The 18,910-nt window shown below is 45.8% G+C and overlaps 1 protein-coding gene across 2 annotated transcripts in view; it reads left to right on the top strand.

Annotated features, from left to right (window-relative positions):
* Nucleotides 1-18,910, top strand: part of LOC106566953 (histone-lysine N-methyltransferase PRDM16) — a 419,760-nt gene that overhangs the window by 383,798 nt on the left and 17,052 nt on the right. For both annotated transcript variants that reach the window (XM_082960172.1, XM_045693333.2), the window contains exons 13-14: nt 11,673-11,842; nt 15,551-15,710. In XM_082960172.1, coding sequence (XP_082816298.1) covers nt 11,673-11,842; nt 15,551-15,710 — 330 coding nt within the window. The remainder of the gene's footprint in view (nt 1-11,672; nt 11,843-15,550; nt 15,711-18,910) is intronic.

Here is an 18,910-nt window from a genome sequence, read left to right as displayed (position 1 = left end):
CTTTTATAACGTATTGGAACGAGGGTACCCAACATGAACTCGCGCGCCAGGTGTCTAATGGGACATCATCGTTCCATGGCTCTTGTTCGGTCAGATCTCCCTCCAGAAGACTCAAAACACTTTGTAAAGGCTGGTGACATCTAGTGGAAGCAATAGGAAGTGCCAAAATATTCCTCAGCCCCTGTGTTTTTCAATGGGATAGGTTTAAAGTCAATACAACACATCAGGTATCCACTTCCTGTCAGAAAATGTCTCAGGGTTTTGCCTGCCAAATGAGTTCTGTTATACTCACAGACACCATTCAAACAGTTTTAGAAACTTTAGAGTGTTTTCTATCCATATATAATAAGTATATGCATATTCTAGTTACTGGGTAGGATTAGTAACCAGATTAAATCGGGTACATTTTTTTATCCAGACGTGCAAATGCTGCCCCCTAGCCCTAACAGGTTAACGACCGCTAGCAACTCCCTGTCCCCCACATCGTAGTTACGCTCCGCCGAACTGAGCTTCTTCGAAAAGAAAGCGCAGGGGCGGAGTTTCGATGGCATACCCGAGCGCTGTGATAGCACGGCACCCACCCCAGCCTCGGATGCGTCCACCTCCACTACGAACGCTAAAGACGGGTCCGGGTGCGCCAACACGGGTGCGTCGGTGAACAGCGCCTTCAACCTCTTGAAGGCTCCGTCCGCCTCCGTCGACCATCGCAAACGCACCGGCCCCCCCTTCAGCAGTGAGGTAATGGGAGCCGCTACCTGGCCAAAACCCCGGATAAACCTCCGGTAGTAATTGGCAAAGCCTAAGAACCGCTGCACCTCCTTCACCGTGGTTGGAGTCGGCCAATTACGCACGGCCTTAACGCGGTCACACTCCATCACCACCCCCGTGGTGGAAATGCGATAACCCAGAAAGGAGACGGCTCGTTTGGAAAACTCACACTTCTCAGCCTTAACGTATAGGTCATGCTCCAGCAGTCGACCAAGCACCTTGCGCACCAGAGACACATGCGCGGAGCGGGTGGCGGAATATATCAGAATGTCATCGATATAGACAATCACGCCCTGCCCGTGCAGGTTCCTGAGAATCTCGTCAACAAAGGATTGAAAGACGGCTGGAGCATTTTTCAACCCATACGGCATGACGAGGTACCCATAATGGCCTGATGTGGTACTAAAGGCGGTTTTCCACTCGTCTCCCTTCTTGATCCGCACCAGATTATACGCGCTCCTGAGATCCAATTTTGTGAAGAACTGTGCTCCGTGAAATGATTCCACCGCCGTAGCGATGAGAGGTAGTGGGTAACTAAATCCCACCGTGATAGCGTTTAGACCTCGGTAATCAATGCACGGACGCAGACCTCCCTCCTTTTTCTTCACAAAAAAGAAACTCGAGGAAGCGGGTGAGATGGAGGGCCGAATGTACCCCTGTCCCAGGGATTCCGTGACATATGTCTCCATAGCCGCCGTCTCCTCCTGTGACAAGGGGTACACGTGACTCCTGGGAAGCGCAGCGTTTACCTGGAGATCTATCGCACAATCCCCCTGTCGATGAGGTGGTAATTTAGTCGCCCTCTTTTTACAAAAAGCGATCGCCAAATCGGCGTATTCGGGGGGAATGCGCACGGTGGACACCTGTTCTGGACTCTCCACCGACGTGGCACCTATGGAAACTCCTAGACACCTCCCTGAACACTCCTCTGACCACCCCTGGAGAACCCCCTGTTTCCACGAAATACGGGGATTGTGACCAGCCAGCCAGGGGACCCCCAGCACCACCGGAAACGCAGGCGAATCAATAAGGAAAAAAATAATGCGTTCCAGATGATTCCCCTGCGTTACCATGTCCAGTGGCACCGTAGACTCCCTGACTAGCCCTGACCCTAATGGTCGGCTATCTAGGGAGTGCACGGGGAAGGGGGAATCTAACGGCACCCGCGGAATGCCCAGCTTGATGGCAAGTCCACGGTCCATAAAATTCCCAGCTGCGCCTGAATCGACTAGCGCCCTATGCTGGGAAGAGGGTAAAAATTAGGTAAAAAAAAACGGTAAAAACACGTGACCAACAGGGGGTTCTGGGTAAATCTGGTGCTGACTCACCTGAGGTGACCGAGAAGTGTTCTGCCTGCCATCTCGACTCCCAGACTGGCTCCTCCAGCACCGGTCGGCCGTGTGTCCTCTCCGACCACAGCTGGTGCAGGAGGAGCCACCTCCTCCGGTGCCCCATGGCACGGCCCCTCCCACCTCCATAGGGGTAGGAGGGGGGGTGCACGGGGGTGGAACGGGCAGGACCCTCTCCGAACGCCCGCGGGCAGCCAGCAAATTGTCCAGACGTATGGACATATCAATCAGCTCGTCCAGGGACAGAGCTGTGTCCCGACAGGCCAGCTCCCTGCAGACGTCCGCCCGGAGACTGCAGCGGTAGTGGACTATGAGGGCCCTGTCGTTCCACCCCGCCCCAGCAGCCAAGGTCCTGAACTCCAGCGCGAAGTCCTGCGCACTCCTCGTCTCCTGCCTGAGGTGGAACAGCCGTTCACCCGCCGCTCTTCCTTCCGGAGGGTGGTCGAACACGGCCCGAAAGCGGCGGGTGAACTCTGGGTAGTGGTCCCTCGCCGAGTCTGGACCGTTCCAGACCGCATTAGCCCACTCCAGAGCTCGGCCCGTCAGGCAGGAAACGAGGGCACTCACGCTCTCCTCCCCCGTGGGAGCAGGTCTGACGGTGGCCAGGTACAGCTCAAGCTGGAGCAAAAACCCCTGGCACCCAGCCGCCGCCCCATCGTACTCCCTCGGGAGCGCCAAACGAAGCGCACCAGAGCCAGACGTCATGGGAGGCGCAGATGGCTGTATCGGGGGAGGTGGAGGTGGAGAGAGGATACCACTTCTCTCCCATCGGTCCATCCTCTCCATCATCTGGTCCATGGCCGATCCAATGCGATGTAGGACTGTCGTGTGGTGGAGCACGCGTTCCTCCATCGAGGGCAGAGGAGTGCTCGCTGCTTCCGCTGATTCCATACCTTTATGGTGGTGCGGGATTCTGTAACGGCGTTGGTAGTCGTGATTAGGAATGAGGCGCAGGAAGCAACGAGCACAGGGAGTGTTGTTCTTTTAATAACACTTTGAGAAAGAAAATCAAAGATCCCAAACACAGGGGAATAAATAAAGTATGACAACGCCAAGCCGAACATGAACAAGACAGTCTGACACAACAATTAATCCTGCACGAAAAGGAGCGGGCCAGCTAACCTAAATAGCCCTTCTAATGGCTAATTTACCACAGGTGTGAAAAATTAAAAAAAGGGAAAAGCAAAGGGAATCGGTGGCAGCTAATAGGCCGGTGACGACGACCGCCGAGCGCCACCCGAGCAGGAGGGGGCGCCACCGTCGGTGGGAATCGTGACACTATATCACTGGCTGTTGAATAGTGTGGGACGGCCACATCCCACCTAGGCCAGAGAATGAAACAATGCCACTTTAAATAATGCCACTTTAATAATGTTTACAGATCTTACATTACTCATCTCATACCTTGCCTATGCCGCTCGGCCATCGCTCATCCATATATTTATATGTACATATTCTCATTCACCCCTTTAGATTTGTGTGTATTAAGGTAGTTGTTAAGGAATTGTTAGATTACTTGTTGGATATTACTGCATGGTCGGAACTAGAAGCACAAGCATTTTGCTACACTCACATTAACATCTGCTAACCATGTGTATGTGACCATTAAAATGTGATTTGATTTGATTTGATTGAAATAGCAGACCAATCAGCCTGTTTCATTTGACCAGATATAATGCTAGTACAGTAAACAAATTGACAACAGACTTTCATGATTGGCTGAGAGATATTGATACTAAAAATATTGTGGGGGCTGTTTTGTTGACTTCAATGCAGCTTTTGACATTATCGATCATAGTCTGCTGTTGGAAAGTATTCAGACCCCTTGACTTTTTCCACATTTTGTTACGTTTTTTCCCTCATCAATCTACACATAATACCCTATAATGACAAAGCAAAAACAGGTTTGTAGACATTTTTGCAAATGTATTAAAAATAAAAAACGTAAATATTGCATTTGCATAAGTATTCAAGCCCTTTACTCAGTACTTTGTTGAAGCACCTTTTGCAGTGATCACAGCCTCAAGTCTTCTTGGTTATGACGCTACAAGCTTGGCACACCTGTATTTCGGGAGTTTCTCACATCCTTCTCCGCAGATCCTCTCAAGCTCTGTCAGGTTGGATGGGGAGCGTCGATGCACAGCTATTTTCAGGTTTCTCCAGAGATGTTCGATCGGGTTCAAGTCCAGGCTCTGACTAGGCCACTCAAGGACATTCAGAGACTTGTCCCAAAGCCACTACTGCGTTGTCTTAGCTGTGTGCTTAGGGTCATTGTCCTGTTGGAAGGTGAACCTTCGCCCCAGTCTGAGGTCCTGAGCGATCTTGAGCAGGTTTTCATCAAGGATCTCTCTGTACTTTGTTTCGTTCATCTTTCCCTTGATCCTGACTAGTCACACAGTCCCTGCCGCTGAAAAACATCCCCACAGCATGATGCTGCCACCACCATTCTTTACCGTAGGGATGGTGCCAGGTTTCCTCCAGACATGACTCTTGGCAATCAGGCCAAAGAGTTCAATCTTGGTTTCATCAGACCAGAGAATTTCCTTTAGGTGTCTTTTGACAAACTCCAAGTGGGCTGTCATGTGACATTTACTTAGGAGTTGCTTCCGTCTGGCCACTTTACCATAAAGGCGTGATTGGTGGAGTGCTGCAGTGATGGTTGTCCTTCTAGAAGTTTCTCCCATCTCCACAGAGGAACTCTAGAGCTCTGTCAGTGACCATCGGGTTCTTGGTCACCTCCCTGACCAAGGCGCTTCTCGACCCTATAGCTCAGTTTGGCTGGGCGGACAAATGATGTCCAATCAATTCAATTTACCACAGGTGGACTCCAATCAAGTTTTAGAAACATCAAGGATGATCAATGGAAACAGGACGTACCTGATCTCAATTGTGTGTCTTATAGCAAAGGGTCTGAATACTAATGTAAATAAGGTATTTCTGTGTTTTTGCTAACATTTCTAAAAAACTATTTTTGCTTTGTCATTATATGGTATTGTGTGTAGACTGATGTGGAGAAAAATAATTTGATCCATTTTAGAATAAGGATGTGACGTATCAAAACGTGGAAAAAGTCATAGGGTCTGAATGCTTTCTGAATGCACTGTGTTATGGCTTTACATCCCTTGCTATATAGTGGATAAAGAGTTACAGGACCTGTCTAACAGAACACAGAGTGGGTTCTTTATTGGAAGCCTCTCCAACATAATCCAGGTAGAATCAGGAATTCCCATGCCAATGGTTTTGAGTAAAGCCAATGTGTCTATGTATGTGGATTACTCAACACTATACACTTCAGCTGCTACAGTGACTGAAATTACTGCAACACTTAACAATGAGCTGCAGTTAGATTCAGAATGGGTAGAAATGAATAAGAATGTCCTTAATATTTCAAAAACTGAAAGCCTTGTATATGGGATAAATCATTCACTAAACCCCAAACCTAAACTAAACCTCAACAAAATATTGTATTATACATTTAGTATTATAGATATGTAGTGGTGTAATATTGTGGTATTATACATTTAGTATTATAGTTATATAGTGGTGTAATATTGTGGTATGGTGGTATTATACAATTAGTATTATAGATATGTAGTGGTGTAATATTGTGGTATGGTGGTAATATACATTTAGTATTATAGATATGTAGTGGTGTAATATTGTGGTATAATGGTATTATACATTTAGTATTATAGATATGTAGTGGTGTAATATTGTGGTATGGTGGTATTATACATTTAGTATTATAGATATGTAGTGGTGCAATATTGTGGTATGGTGGTATTATACATTTAGTATTATAGATATGTAGTGGTGTAATATTGTTGTATGGATAGATATGTAGTGGTGTAATATTGTGGTATGGTGGTATTATACATTTAGTATTATAGATATGTAGTGGTGTAATATTGTGGTATGGTGGTATTATACAATTAGTATTATAGATATGTAGTGGTGTAATATTGTTGTATGGTGGTATTATACATTTAGTGTTAATGATATGTAGTGGTGTGGTATGGTGGTATTATACATTTAGTATTATAGATATGTAGTGGTGTAATATTGTTGTATGGTGGTATTATACATTTAGTATTATAGATATGTAGTGGTGTAATATTGTGGTATGGTGGTATTATACATTTAGTATTATAGATATGTAGTGGTGTAATATTGTGGTATGGTGGTATTATACATTTAGTATTATAGATATGTAGTGGTGTAATATTGTTTTATGGTGGTATTATACATTTAGTATTATAGATATGTAGAGATGTTATATTGTTGTATGGTGGTATTATACATTTTGTATTGTAGATATGTAGTGGTGTAATGTTACATGATGTACTGTTTTATCTTTTGTTTTATGTGTGATGTAAGTGCCTTAATGTGTTTGAACCCCAGGAAGATTAGCTGATGGGGATCCCTAATTAAAAATATAAGCGTCCTCCCTAGTCTTAACTTCTCTAGGGCCAGTGGGACGATTTCGTCCCACCTACGTAACAGCCAGTGGAATCCCGTGGCGCGTTATTCAAATACCTTAGAAATGCTATTACTTCAATTTCTCAAACATATGACTATTTTACACCATTTTAAAGACAAGACTCTCGTTAATCTAACCACACTGTCCGATTTCAAAAAGGCTTTACAACGAAAGCAAAACATTAGATTATGTCAGCAGAGTACCCAGCCAGAAATAATCAGACACCCATTTTTCAAGCTAGCATATAATGTCACATAAACCCAAACCACAGCTAAATGCAGCACTAACCTTTGATGATCTTCATCAGATGACAATCTTAGGACATTATGTTATACAATACATGCATGTTTTGTTCAATCAAGTTCATATTTATATCAAAAAACAGCTTTTTACATTAGCATGTTGTCACATCCTGACCAGCAGAGGGAGGTATGGTATCAGTTTTGGGTCAGGATGTGGCAGGTTTTTTGTATGTTAAGGGGTTTGTGTTGGTGATTAGACTCCCAATTGAAGGCAGGTGTGTTGAGTTGCCTTTGATTGGGAGTCTTATATAGTGGTGTGTGTTTTTCTTTGGGGTTGTGGGTAGTTGTTTGTGATCACTGCTTGTTTAGCATGTCACACTGTTGCCGTCGTGAGTATTGTTTTGTTTGGTTTTCCAGTGGATACTTTACTTGTTTTTTTCATCCATAAACATGAGTATCCACATTCCCGCTGCGCCTTGGTCCATTCCTAACGACGGTTGGTACAGAACTACCCACCACCAAACCAGGACCAAGCAGCGGAAGAGGAGGGAGCAGCGCCAGGAGGAACGTAAGGAATGGACCTGGCAGGACGAAAGACGATTCCGGGAGGACAAGTTAAGGGAGCTAAGGGAACCCGAGAGGCAGCCCCAATAATTTTTGGGGGGGGGCACAAGGGCTGTTTGGCGGGGCGAGATTGGAGCCCCAGGCCAGCTCCCCGTACCCTTGTAGGGCAGACTGGACAGGTCCTGTGCTTTGGAGTTGGGGCTGTGGTGAGGCCTGGGATTTTCAGGCCGGTAGGCACAGTACCAGCGCCCCGCATGTGCCAGAGCGAAGTAGGCATCGAGCCGGAAGGGGTGATGCCAACCCTGCGCTCAAGACCGCCAGTGCGCCTCTACGGTCCGGTGTTTCCCGCCATACGCACTAGCATGGAGGTGCGTGTCTCCAGGCTGGCACTTCCAGCCCCACGCATCAGGCGTCTAGTGCGTCAGCCTAGCCTCACCAGTCAAGAGTCACCAGAGCTGTCCGCCAGTCAAGAGTCACCAGAGCTGTCCGCCAGTCAAGAGTCGCCAGAGCTGCCCGCCAGTCTAGAGTCGCCAGAGCTGCCCGCCAGTCAAGAGTCACCAGAGCTGCCCGCCAGTCAAGAGTCACCAGAGCCGCCCGCCAGTCAAGAGTCACCAGAGCCGCCCGCCAGTCAAGAGTCGCCAGAGCCGCCCGCTAGTCAGGAGCCGCCAGAGCCGCCCGCTAGTCAGGAGCCGCCAGAGCCGCCCGCTAGTCAGGAGCCGCCAGAGTGGCCCGACTGCCCAGAGCTGCCAGAGTGGCCCGACTGCCCGGGTCTGCCAGAGTGGCCCGACTGCCCGGGTCTGCCAGAGTGGCCCTCCTGTCCTCCGGCCCAGCCCGAGTGGCCCGCCTGTCCTCCGGCCCAGCCCGAGTGGCCCGCCTGTCCCCCGGCCCAGCCCGAGTGGCCCGCCTGTCCCCCGGCCCAGCCCGAGTGGCCCGCCTGTCCTCCGGCCCAGCCCTAGTGGCCCTCCTGTCCTCCGGCCCAGCCGAGTGGCCCTCCGGTCCTCCGGCCCAGCCCGAGTGGCCCTCCTGTCCTCCGGTGTAGCACAGTGCCGTCGTTGACGGCAGCCACCCTCCCTTCCCTCCCTTATTGTTTAGGGGTTATTGTTTATTGGTTTTGTTGGGGTTACATTTTTTGGGGTATTTTCTGTTGTTAGGTGCATTCCGGGGTCTGCACCTTGAGGGGGGGTACTGTCACGTCCTGACCAGCAGAGGGAGGTATGGTATCAGTTTTGGGTCAGGATGTGGCAGGTTTTTTGTATGTTAAGGGGTTTGTTTTGGTGATTAGACTCCCAATTGAAGGCAGGTGTATTGAGTTGCCTTTGATTGGGAGTCTTATATAGTGGTGTGTGTTTTTCTTTGGGGTTGTGGGTAGTTGTTTGTGATCACTGCTTGTTTAGCATGTCACACTGTTGCCGTCGTGAGTATTGTTTTGTTTGGTTTTCCAGTGGATACTTTACTTGTTTTTTTCATCAATAAACATGAGTACCCACATTCCCGCTGCGCCTTGGTCCATTCCTAACGACGGTTGTTACACATGTGTTGTCAGAACTAGCATACCCCCCGCAAACTTCCGGTGAATTTACTAAATTACTCACGATAAACGTTCACAAAAAACATAACAATTATTTTAAGAATTATAGATACAGAACTCCTCTATGTACTCGCTATGTCCGATTTTAAAATAGCTTTTCGGTGAAAGCACATTTTGCAATATTCTAAGTAGATAGCCCGGCATCACAGGGCTAGCTATTTAGACACCCACCAAGTTTGGCCCTCACCAAAGTCAGATTTACTATAAGAAAAATGTTATTACCTTTGCTGTTCTTCGTCAGAATGCACTCCCAGGACTTCTACTTCAATAACAAATGTTGGTTAGGTTCAAAATAATCCATAGTTATATCCAAATAGCGGCGTTTTGTTCGTGCGTTCAAGACACTATCCGAAAGGGTAAAGAAGGGTGACGCGCCCGACGCGTTTCGTGACAAAAAAATTCTAAATATTCCATTACCGTACTTCGAAGCATGTCAACCGCTGTTTAAAATCAATTTTTATGCAATTTTTCTCGTAAAAAAGCGATAATATTCCGACCGGGAATCTGTGTTTTAGTACAAAGAGAGAGAAAATAAAAACATGGGGTCGCCTCGTGCACGCGCCTCAGTCTCATTGTCCTCTGATAGACCACTTACCAAAGGCGCTGCAGGTAGACCTAGGCAGAGCAGGTGTCTGCAGGTAGGCCTAGGCAGAGCAGGTGGCTGCAGGTAGGACCTAGACAGAGCAGGTAGCTGCAGGTAGGCCTAGGCAGAGGAGGTGGCTGCAGGTAGACCTAGGCAGAGCAGGTGTCTGTAGGTAGGCCTAGGCAGAGCAGGTGGCTGCAGGTAGGACCTAGACAGAGCAGGTGGCTGCAGGTAGGCCTAGACAGAGCAGGTGGCTGCAGGTAAGCCTAGGCAGAGCAGGTGGCTGCAGGTAGGCCTAGACAGAGGAAGTTTTTGTGGTTGCAGGTAGGCCTAGACAGAGGAAGTTTTTGTGGTTGCAGGTAGGCCTAGACAGAGGAAGTTTTTGTGGTTGCAGGTAAGCCTAGACAGAGGAAGTTTTTGTGGCTGCAGGTAGGCCTAGACAGAGGAAGTGTTTGTGGTTGCAGTCCTGTTCCACCCTTTATGTTAATGTCTTCGTATATGCAAATACACCCACACACCCACTGTCACAGTATCCACAGAAGGTGGCACCCCTCCCCGGTCGGGCGGTGCTCGGCGGTCGTCGTCGCCGGCCTACTAGCTGCCACCGATCTATGTTTCTGTGTCTTTTGGTTTTGTCTGTCTAGGTCCGCACCTGTTCCTTGTTTGTCATTAGTGGGGGGGGGGGGGGTATTTAGTTTGTCCTTAGTGGGGGGGGTATGGTAGTTTGCGCTGCCTTTGCATTCTCAGCGTGCTTTTGGTCAGTCATTGTGTATTGCCGGGCTGCGCCCCGTGCGTTTTCATTTTTGGAGCAATTCTCCTTTTGGGTGTTGTGCGCACCCTGCGTTTTTGGATACCTTATTCAACGGTAGAATAAACTTCTGTGCTACCGGTCCTCAGTCTCCTGCTCTTGACTCTGCCCCTTTCCTGCTACCTAAGCTAGACGTGACACCCACACTGTACATATATGAGTGCAAAAAAAGGAAATTTGACAATAAATGGAAGACCTTAATTCCCACCAAAATCCCTGAACTCCATTATTTGTCTGTGCAAGTAAAATGTTTTATGTGCTATAATTCAGTCTCCACCTGACAGATTAAAAAATGTAAACAGGTTGGAGTATCTTCATCCATTGTCCAACTGTTGCATTTACTATAATTGTTTTTAAAATGTTACAATTTTAATGACCGTTGCAACATTTAGACCAACTCTCCTTTCTTTACCAATGTTCGCTTTATTTATCTTTCTCTCTGCCTGTCTTACCCCTCTACCTCCTCCTTTCTTTACCAATGTTCGCTTTATTTATCTTTCTCCCTGCCTGTCTTACCCCTCTACCTCTCTTCTCCTTTCTTTACCAATGTTCGCTTTATTTATCTTTCTCCCTGCCTCCCTTCTCCCTGCCTGTCTTACCCCTCTACCTCTCTTCTCCTTTCTTTACCAATGTTTGCTTTATTTATCTTTCTCCCTGCCTGTCTTACCCCTCTACCTCTCTTCTCCTTTCTTTACCAATGTTCGCTTTATTTATCTTTCTCTCTGCCTGTCTTACCCCTCTACCTCTCTTCTCCTTTCTTTACCAATGTTCGCTTTATTTATCTTTCTCCCTGCCTCCCTTCTCCCTGCCTGTCTTACCCCTCTACCTCTCTTCTCCTTTCTTTACCAACCAATGTTTGCTTCATTTATCTTTCTCTCTGCCTCCCAAGCTCACTCCTTCTCCCTTCCTTATTTGCCTTCTCTACCTGTACTCTCTCTCTCTCTGCCTCCCTTCTCCCTGCCTGTCTTACCCCTCTACCTCTCTTCTCCTTTCTCTCTCTTTCTGCTTCCCTCTCCTCCCCTGTTCTTTCTCTTTCTCTCTATACTTTTCCATTTCTCACTCTCTTTCTCTTTCAATTCAGTTAGATTCACTTTAATCTTTCATTACCAAAGCAAATACAGAAACATATGAAATCTAATCTTCCTCTCTGTCCCTGTCCCTGTCTCTCTCTCTCTCTGTCTCTCTCTCGCTCTCTGTCTCTTGCTCTCTCTCTCTCTCACTCTCTCTCTCTCTCTCTATCTCTCTCTCTCTCTCTCTCTCTCTCTCTCTCCCCCCCCCCCCCCCCCCCAGGTGTAAATACTGTGACCGCTCGTTCAGCATCTCCTCCAACCTCCAGCGGCACGTACGCAACATCCACAACAAGGAGAAGCCCTTCAAGTGTCCCCTGTGCAACCGCTGTTTCGGCCAGCAGACCAACTTGGACCGTCACCTAAAGAAGCATGAGCACGAGAACCTGCCCGGTGGGTCCCTGTTCACCTAATGAACCCCTCCCCCTAGATCAGCTGTGTTATACCATAAAATCTAAGTTTATCAGATATTTTCAAACATCTTATGTCCAAGGCCACCTGTTGTGTAGATTCAGCGATATATGTCATTATAACCTCAAATGAATGGAAAAGATAAGTGTAGTATAATTTCTAGATCTAAAAACATCTGACAAACATTGGTTTTGGAGTTGAATGTCCCTTTAACATACAGTACATGGTTGTTATTCACAGCCTCAAATAAAATAGCATTTACCTATTTTCTTTTACTGCTGATGAGCGTACTGCAATTGATAACATTGACTATATTGACTACATTAACATGTACATACAGTACATTAAGTTTGACTACAGGGCCTAGTGAAAGTTTACACACCCCTTGCAAAGTTGTCACATTTTACTTACTTTAAATAAAACATAAAAAGGGATTAAATTGGATACACAACCTGCTCCACATTTTCAAAGTGAAATTAATAAAATAAAAAAATAAAAAATGTCTTGATTGTGTATGTCTTCACACCACGGAAAACTTGGTGGAATCATTTTGGATGGTGGAATCATTAAATCATTTTGAATAAGATTCTACCAACTCTGCACAACTGTTAAGGCAACATTATATCCATTGTTTTTGTCAAAATTCCTCAAGCTCAGTAAATTTGGTTGGAATCATTGATGGACAGCATTATGTAAACCTTGTCTCTGATTTCAAGTAGATTTAACTCCGGATTTAAACGGGACGCCTCAGAAACACTCAAAACCTCTCGGAATGTGAGTGTCTTTGGCATTATATTTTTTATAATTGTTCCACTGAAATATAAAACTCTATGCCAGGGTTAGGTATTTAGAAGACATGCAGGTTTTCCTCTAACTTCTTACCTGGGCTTTGCTCCTTTCATATTTATTTTGATCCTGACAAACAAGCATACCCATAACATGATGCTGCCACCATATTACTTGAAAATACAGAAGGTTTCACTCTGTCATGTGATGTATTTGACCCAAACCTGACGTTTTTATGTTAAGTTAATTTATTTGCCATGTTGTCTTGCAGTATTACACAAGGGCCTTGTTGCAAACATAATGGATGATTTGAAATAGATTTTTCAACATAGACCTTTTTACTTTGTCATACCGGCCAGTAATGCGGAGTGAATGCAATGATGTGAAACTTCTGTATTTGCAAGTATTGTGGTGGCAGCATCATGTTATGGATAAGCTTGTCACCAGCAAGACTTGGGGAGTTTGCTAGGATCAAAACACATATGAAAGGTAGAAGAGCCCAGGTAAAAAGTTACAGGAAAACCTTCTGAAAAATGCTGACCGCAAGGCACTCCAGAGGGTGATACGTGCAGCCGAACGCACCATTGTGTGCACATTGTCTGGCCTCCAGGACACCTACAACACCAGGTATCTCAGGAAAGTCAAGAAGATCTTTAGGGACCTCAGCCACCCGAGCCATGGCCTGTGCTCCCTGGTTCTATCATTAAGACACGGGCAGTACAGGAGCATCATGGCTAAAACGAACAGATTGGCCAATACCTTCTACCCCCAGAACATCAGGCTGCTGTATAGCCACCACTAGTCACCTCCCCCTGTCCCCCTAATATTTGTTATTATTATTGTTTCATTCACACCTGCACTGTGGGAGCTCGGAGCTTAAGTATTTCACTGTACACTGCAACTACATCTGCGACTTTGCGCATGTAACTAAATAAACATCTAATCTAATCTGAATACCTAACCCTGGGATAGAGTTAAATTTTTCATCAGGGCAATTACATACATTTTATTGCCAAAGACACAGCAGAATGGCTGTCTAAGGGGTGTTGAGGTGTTGACTGGAACAAAAGGTCCAGTTTCAGTCCTGACTATAAAGTTTGAATATTGCTGTCCATCAGTGATTCCCAACCAAATTTACTCAGTTTAAGCAATTTTGACAAAAACAACGGAAATGCAAGTAACTGCTAAAATAATGAAAACACCAACATAAAATGTCTTAATAGGACGTTGGGCCATCACAAGCCGCCAGAACAGCTTCAATGCACCTTGACCTCTATTGGAGGGATGTGACACCATTCTTCCATGAGAAATTCCTTAATTTGGTGTTTTGTTGATGGTGGTGGAAAACACTGCCTTAGAATCTCCGATAAATGTTCAATTGGGTTGAGATCTGGTGACTGAGTTTGCCATGGCATATGGTTTACATAATTTCCATGCTCATCAAACCATTCAGTGACTGCTGGTGCCCTGTGAATGGAGGCATTGTCATCCACTCCCATCAGGATAGAAATGATTCACCATAGGTTGAAGGTGATCCCTCAGAATGGCTGTGTATTTATTGGTGTTTGCCTTGCCCTCTAAGGGGTTGAGTGGACCTAAACCATGACAGGAAAATGCAAACCGCACCATAACAGAGCTGCCAGAACCCTCATTTACTCAAGTGTTCCATTATTTTGGCAGTTACATGTACACTGCCTTCTGAAAATATTTATACCCTTTGACTTATTCCACATTTCTTTGTTTTACAGCCTGAATTCAAAATGGATTAAATAGATTGGTTTTCTCACTATACAATGTGGCTGCCATGTTTGCTAGCTAAGTAAGTGAAACTGAAAGTTTCTCCTTTATCTTGAAGAAAGGAATTTGTTCAAAACTGTTGAACTATTTTCTTTCTCTCTCTTTGTGTCAACTACTCACCACACTTTATACACTGCAGTGCTAGCTAGTCTCAGTTCATGCTGCAAGAGCTCTGATAGTTTGGAGGACCCCCCCCCCATGTTGTACTGAGGAGGACAGAAACTAGCTGTCCTCCGGCTACACGATGGTGCTACCCTACAGTGCTGTTGAGGCTACTGTAGACCTTCACTGCAAAAACAGTGTGTTTTAATCAATTATTTGGTGACAATATATTTACTTTAGTTTTAACTAAAATGTATCACTTATTACCTTATCACCCTTTTTTTCAAAGATGGCATAGCAGTCAGACATCCTTTGTCCTCCTCTTGTCGTGTCCCATGTATATATATATTTACATATTTTCTTAGCATATCTTTTTATATATTTTTTTTCTAAAAACTCAACCTCAAAACACTCTCCAACTTCCACCAGGTATTAACTTTGGCATGTGAAGACATACACAATCATGACAATGTTGTATATTTTTTCTTTCACTTGTGGATCAGATTGTGTTGATGTGTAGGAAAAGGAATCTAATGTAATCCCTTTTTAGGTTTTTTAAGGCAGCAAAATGTGACAACTGTGTAAGAAGTGAGTAGACTTTAACTAAACACGTTACGCATCTCATCGAGTGTAGTCCCCTATTCCTGCTATTGATTATAGCTTTATATGCTGTTACTAACGCTGGTGTGTGTGTGTGTGTGTGTGTGTGTGTGTGTGTGTGTGTGTGTGTGTGTGTGTGTGTGTGTGTGTGTGTGTGTGTGTGTGTGTGTGTGTGTGTGTGTGTGTGTCTGTTTGCATGTGTGTGTGTGTGTGTGTGGGTCTGTTTGCATGTGTGTGTGTGTGTGTGTGGGTCTGTTTGCATGTGTGTGTGTGTGTGTGTGTGTGTGTGTGTGTGTGTGTGTGTGTGTGTGTGTGTGTGTGTGCGTGCGTGCGTGCGTGCGTGCGTGCGTGCGTGTGTCTGTTTGCATGTTTGTGTGTGCGTGTTTGTGTGTGCCTTGCTTATAGTGAGTCAACACTCCGGGATCCTCTCCAACCTAGGAAACAACATTTCCTCTCCCGACTCCAATGCACTTTTAGATGAGAAAGAGGACTCTTACTTCTCAGAAATCCGCAACTTCATTTCCAACAGCGAGATGAACCAGGCATCCAGCTCCACAGACAAGAGGTAGGGGGAACACATGCATGCATGCACGCACGCACACACACACACACACACACACACACACACACACACACACACACACACACACACACACACACACACACACACACACACACACACACACACACACACACACACACACACACACACACACACACACACACACACACACACACACACACCCGTGTTAGCCGGTGGAGTTAAAGCCAAGGTATTAGCTCAGGGCGTCTTAAAAGTTACTCATCATTACATGAGTGTTGTTCACAGAATCACTGCCATTTACATACCATACTACACACATAAACACCCAAATATATTTAACTCACGTTTTTGATGTACATTTGGATTGGCTTCTAGGGAGTAGACTATACAGTTACTAGGGTGTCACTCTGCCCTCCTGACAGAACAAACTCTGCTCCCCTGTCAGATGTTGCTCAAACAGGCTTTAGGGGGAGTCCAGTACAGTACAGTAAGCACAGCACAGCCCCCAGTGCCCCTTTCTCTACTCTGCCTGTTCTCAACGACTCATTTCACCTCGACTGAAATAAACCGCCCAGGCTGTTCCACTATAACCAAGGCCAGGTTTACCAGAGCTTCTGGCCTGCTCTATATAATAAAGCATCACCAGCCTATAGTCCATGGCCCTGCAGTTTCAGGTAGCGCTAGAGGCTAGCAGGGTCATGTTCATTAATGCACACTGCAGCAAATGTTTTGCACCCGGAAATGAAAACAAGCGTTTCTTACTGGACGCGTTTCTCATAGTCCCTCCCTGTTTCAGTCCGTTTTATTCAGTGTGGTGTCTAATAAAGACGACCCAGGTTCCAAGGCAGTATCTTTGACAGATGTGTGGGGGGAAATATGCAAGCTGTCTTCTCCAATGAGCCCCAGGCAAACAAGTTGGATTCTTTAGATGTCAATTAGTGGTTCCTCCTTGATTTCGGCTAACCCGTCTTCATTCCAGTAACAGAGGGTTGCTTGTTTTTCTATTTCTCCCGCTCCTCTCTGTCTTTCTCCCCATCTCACTCTTTATCTTTGTCTCTGTCTTTTCTATTTCTCCCGCTCCTCTCTGTCTTTCTCCCCATCTCACTCTTTATCTTTGTCTCTGTCTTTTCTCTCTCTGTCTATATTTCTTTCTATCTCTTTCAATCTCTGTCTCTCTTTCTTTCATGTCTCCCTCCCTCCCTCCTCCCTGGTCAGTAGACAAGAGACATAAAAGCCAACAGAGCTCAAGGGTAATTGAGCCCCTCTGCCATCTGGGATCAATAGTGCAGAACCATCCAGAATATGCAAGCCTGGCATTTTAAAAATTGTAATTCAAAATAAGTGCTCTGCTTTCTGTCCGTCACAGACACACACACGCTCACATGCAGGCATGCACACACACGCGCGCGCACACACACATCACTCCCCCCCATTGAACACAGACACAGCTGTGTGTATGCCTATCTGTGCACTCATGCATCTCCTCTACTCAAAGTGTTTTTTTAACAAAGTCAAGTTGGTCTAGTCAGTTTTTTCACTCTATTGTGTTTCTCTCCTCTGGACACTGTCTAGCCTGTGAGGTAGGGTGATGGTTGAGATAGCTGGAGCTGTGTGTATGGGGCACAAAACAGTGTGTTTGAAGGAGGGGACTGGGACAGTGGACGAGATTGTAAGGGGCAGAGACAGTAGAAAAGTGTGAATGGGGGGCGGGTAGAGCTATACTGGGCGTTTCTTCGCTCTAAAGATGTGGGGTGGTGGCTGAGGCATTTATCTACTAGATAAAACTGATGGACCTACAGTGGTTACTCCTCTAAAGATGTGGGGTGGTGGCTGAGGCATTTATCTACAAGATAAAACTGATGGACCTACAGTGGTTCCTCCTCTAAAGTTGTGGGGTGGTGGCTGAGGGATTTATCTACTAGATAAAACTGATGGACCTACAGTGGTTCCTCCTCTAAAGATGTGGGGTGGTGGCTGAGGCATTTATCTACTAGATAAAACTGATGGACCTACAGTGGTTCGTTCTCTAAAGATGTGGGGTGGTGGCTGAGGCATTTCTCTACAAGATAAAACTGATGGACCTACAGTGGTTCGTCCTCTAAAGATGTGGGGTGGTGGCTGAGGCATTTATCTACTAGATAAAACTGAAGGACTTACAGTGGTTCCTCCTCTAAAGATGTGGGGTGGTGGCTGAGGCATTTATCTACAAGATAAAACAGTGGTTCTTCCTTTAAAAGTTGCAAGCTTACACCGCAGGAACCACGTCACGGTTTCATTGCTCCAGACTACCACAAGGGGGAGTTAGAGCACTCATCACTTTGTCACCAAAGCCCCTATACTTCCCACCACTGCGACCTGTATGCTCTCGTTGGCTGGCCCTCGCTTCATATTCGTCATCAAACCCACTGGCTCCAGGTCATCTATAAATCTTTGCTAGGTAAAGCCCCGCCTTATCTCAGCTCACTGGTCACCATAGCAGCACCCACCTGTAGCACGCGCTCCAGCAGGTATATTTCACTGGTCACCCCCAAAGCCAATTCCCCTTTGGCCGCCTTTCCTTCCAGGTCTCTGTTGGCAATGATGGGAACGAATTGCAAAAATCACTGAAGCTGGAGACTCATATCTCCCTCACGAACTTTAAGCACCAGCTGTCAGAGCAACTCACAGATCACTGCACCTGTACATAGCCCATCTGTAAATAGCCTATCCACCTACCTCATCCCCATACTGTTATTTTTTTTGCTCCTTTGCACCCCAGTATCTATACTTGCACATTCATTTTCTGCACATCTATCACTCCAGTGTTTAATTGCTAAATTGTAATTATTTCGCCGCTATGGCCTATTTATTGCCTTACCTCCCTTATCTTACCTCATTGGCACACACTGTATATAGACTTTCTCCTGTATTATTGACTGCATGTTTGTTTATTCCATGTGTAACTCTGTGTTGTTGTTTGTGTCACACTGCTTTGCTTTATCTTGGCCAGGTCGCAGTAAATGAGAACTTGTTCTCAACTAGCCTACCTGGTTAAATAAAGGTGAAATATATATATATATTTTTTTTTATGCATATGGGTCTCAAGGTTTTTATATGACCAATCATATAGAGTGGTTCCAATGACGAATTTGACGCGAGCCATCCGTCGCTGGTGACTTTCTCTAACAAAGATGGCTGACAAAACATTACGGGGGAAGCAGATGTAAGTAGTTATGTCATAA

The sequence above is a fragment of the Salmo salar genome, chromosome 13, assembly GCF_965601325.2.
Source record: "Salmo salar chromosome 13, fSalSal1, whole genome shotgun sequence".
Classification (NCBI taxonomy): Eukaryota; Metazoa; Chordata; class Actinopteri; order Salmoniformes; family Salmonidae; genus Salmo; species Salmo salar.
The sequence above is the reverse complement of the archived record's forward strand: the minus strand, read 5'-3'. Positions and strand labels throughout refer to the sequence as shown.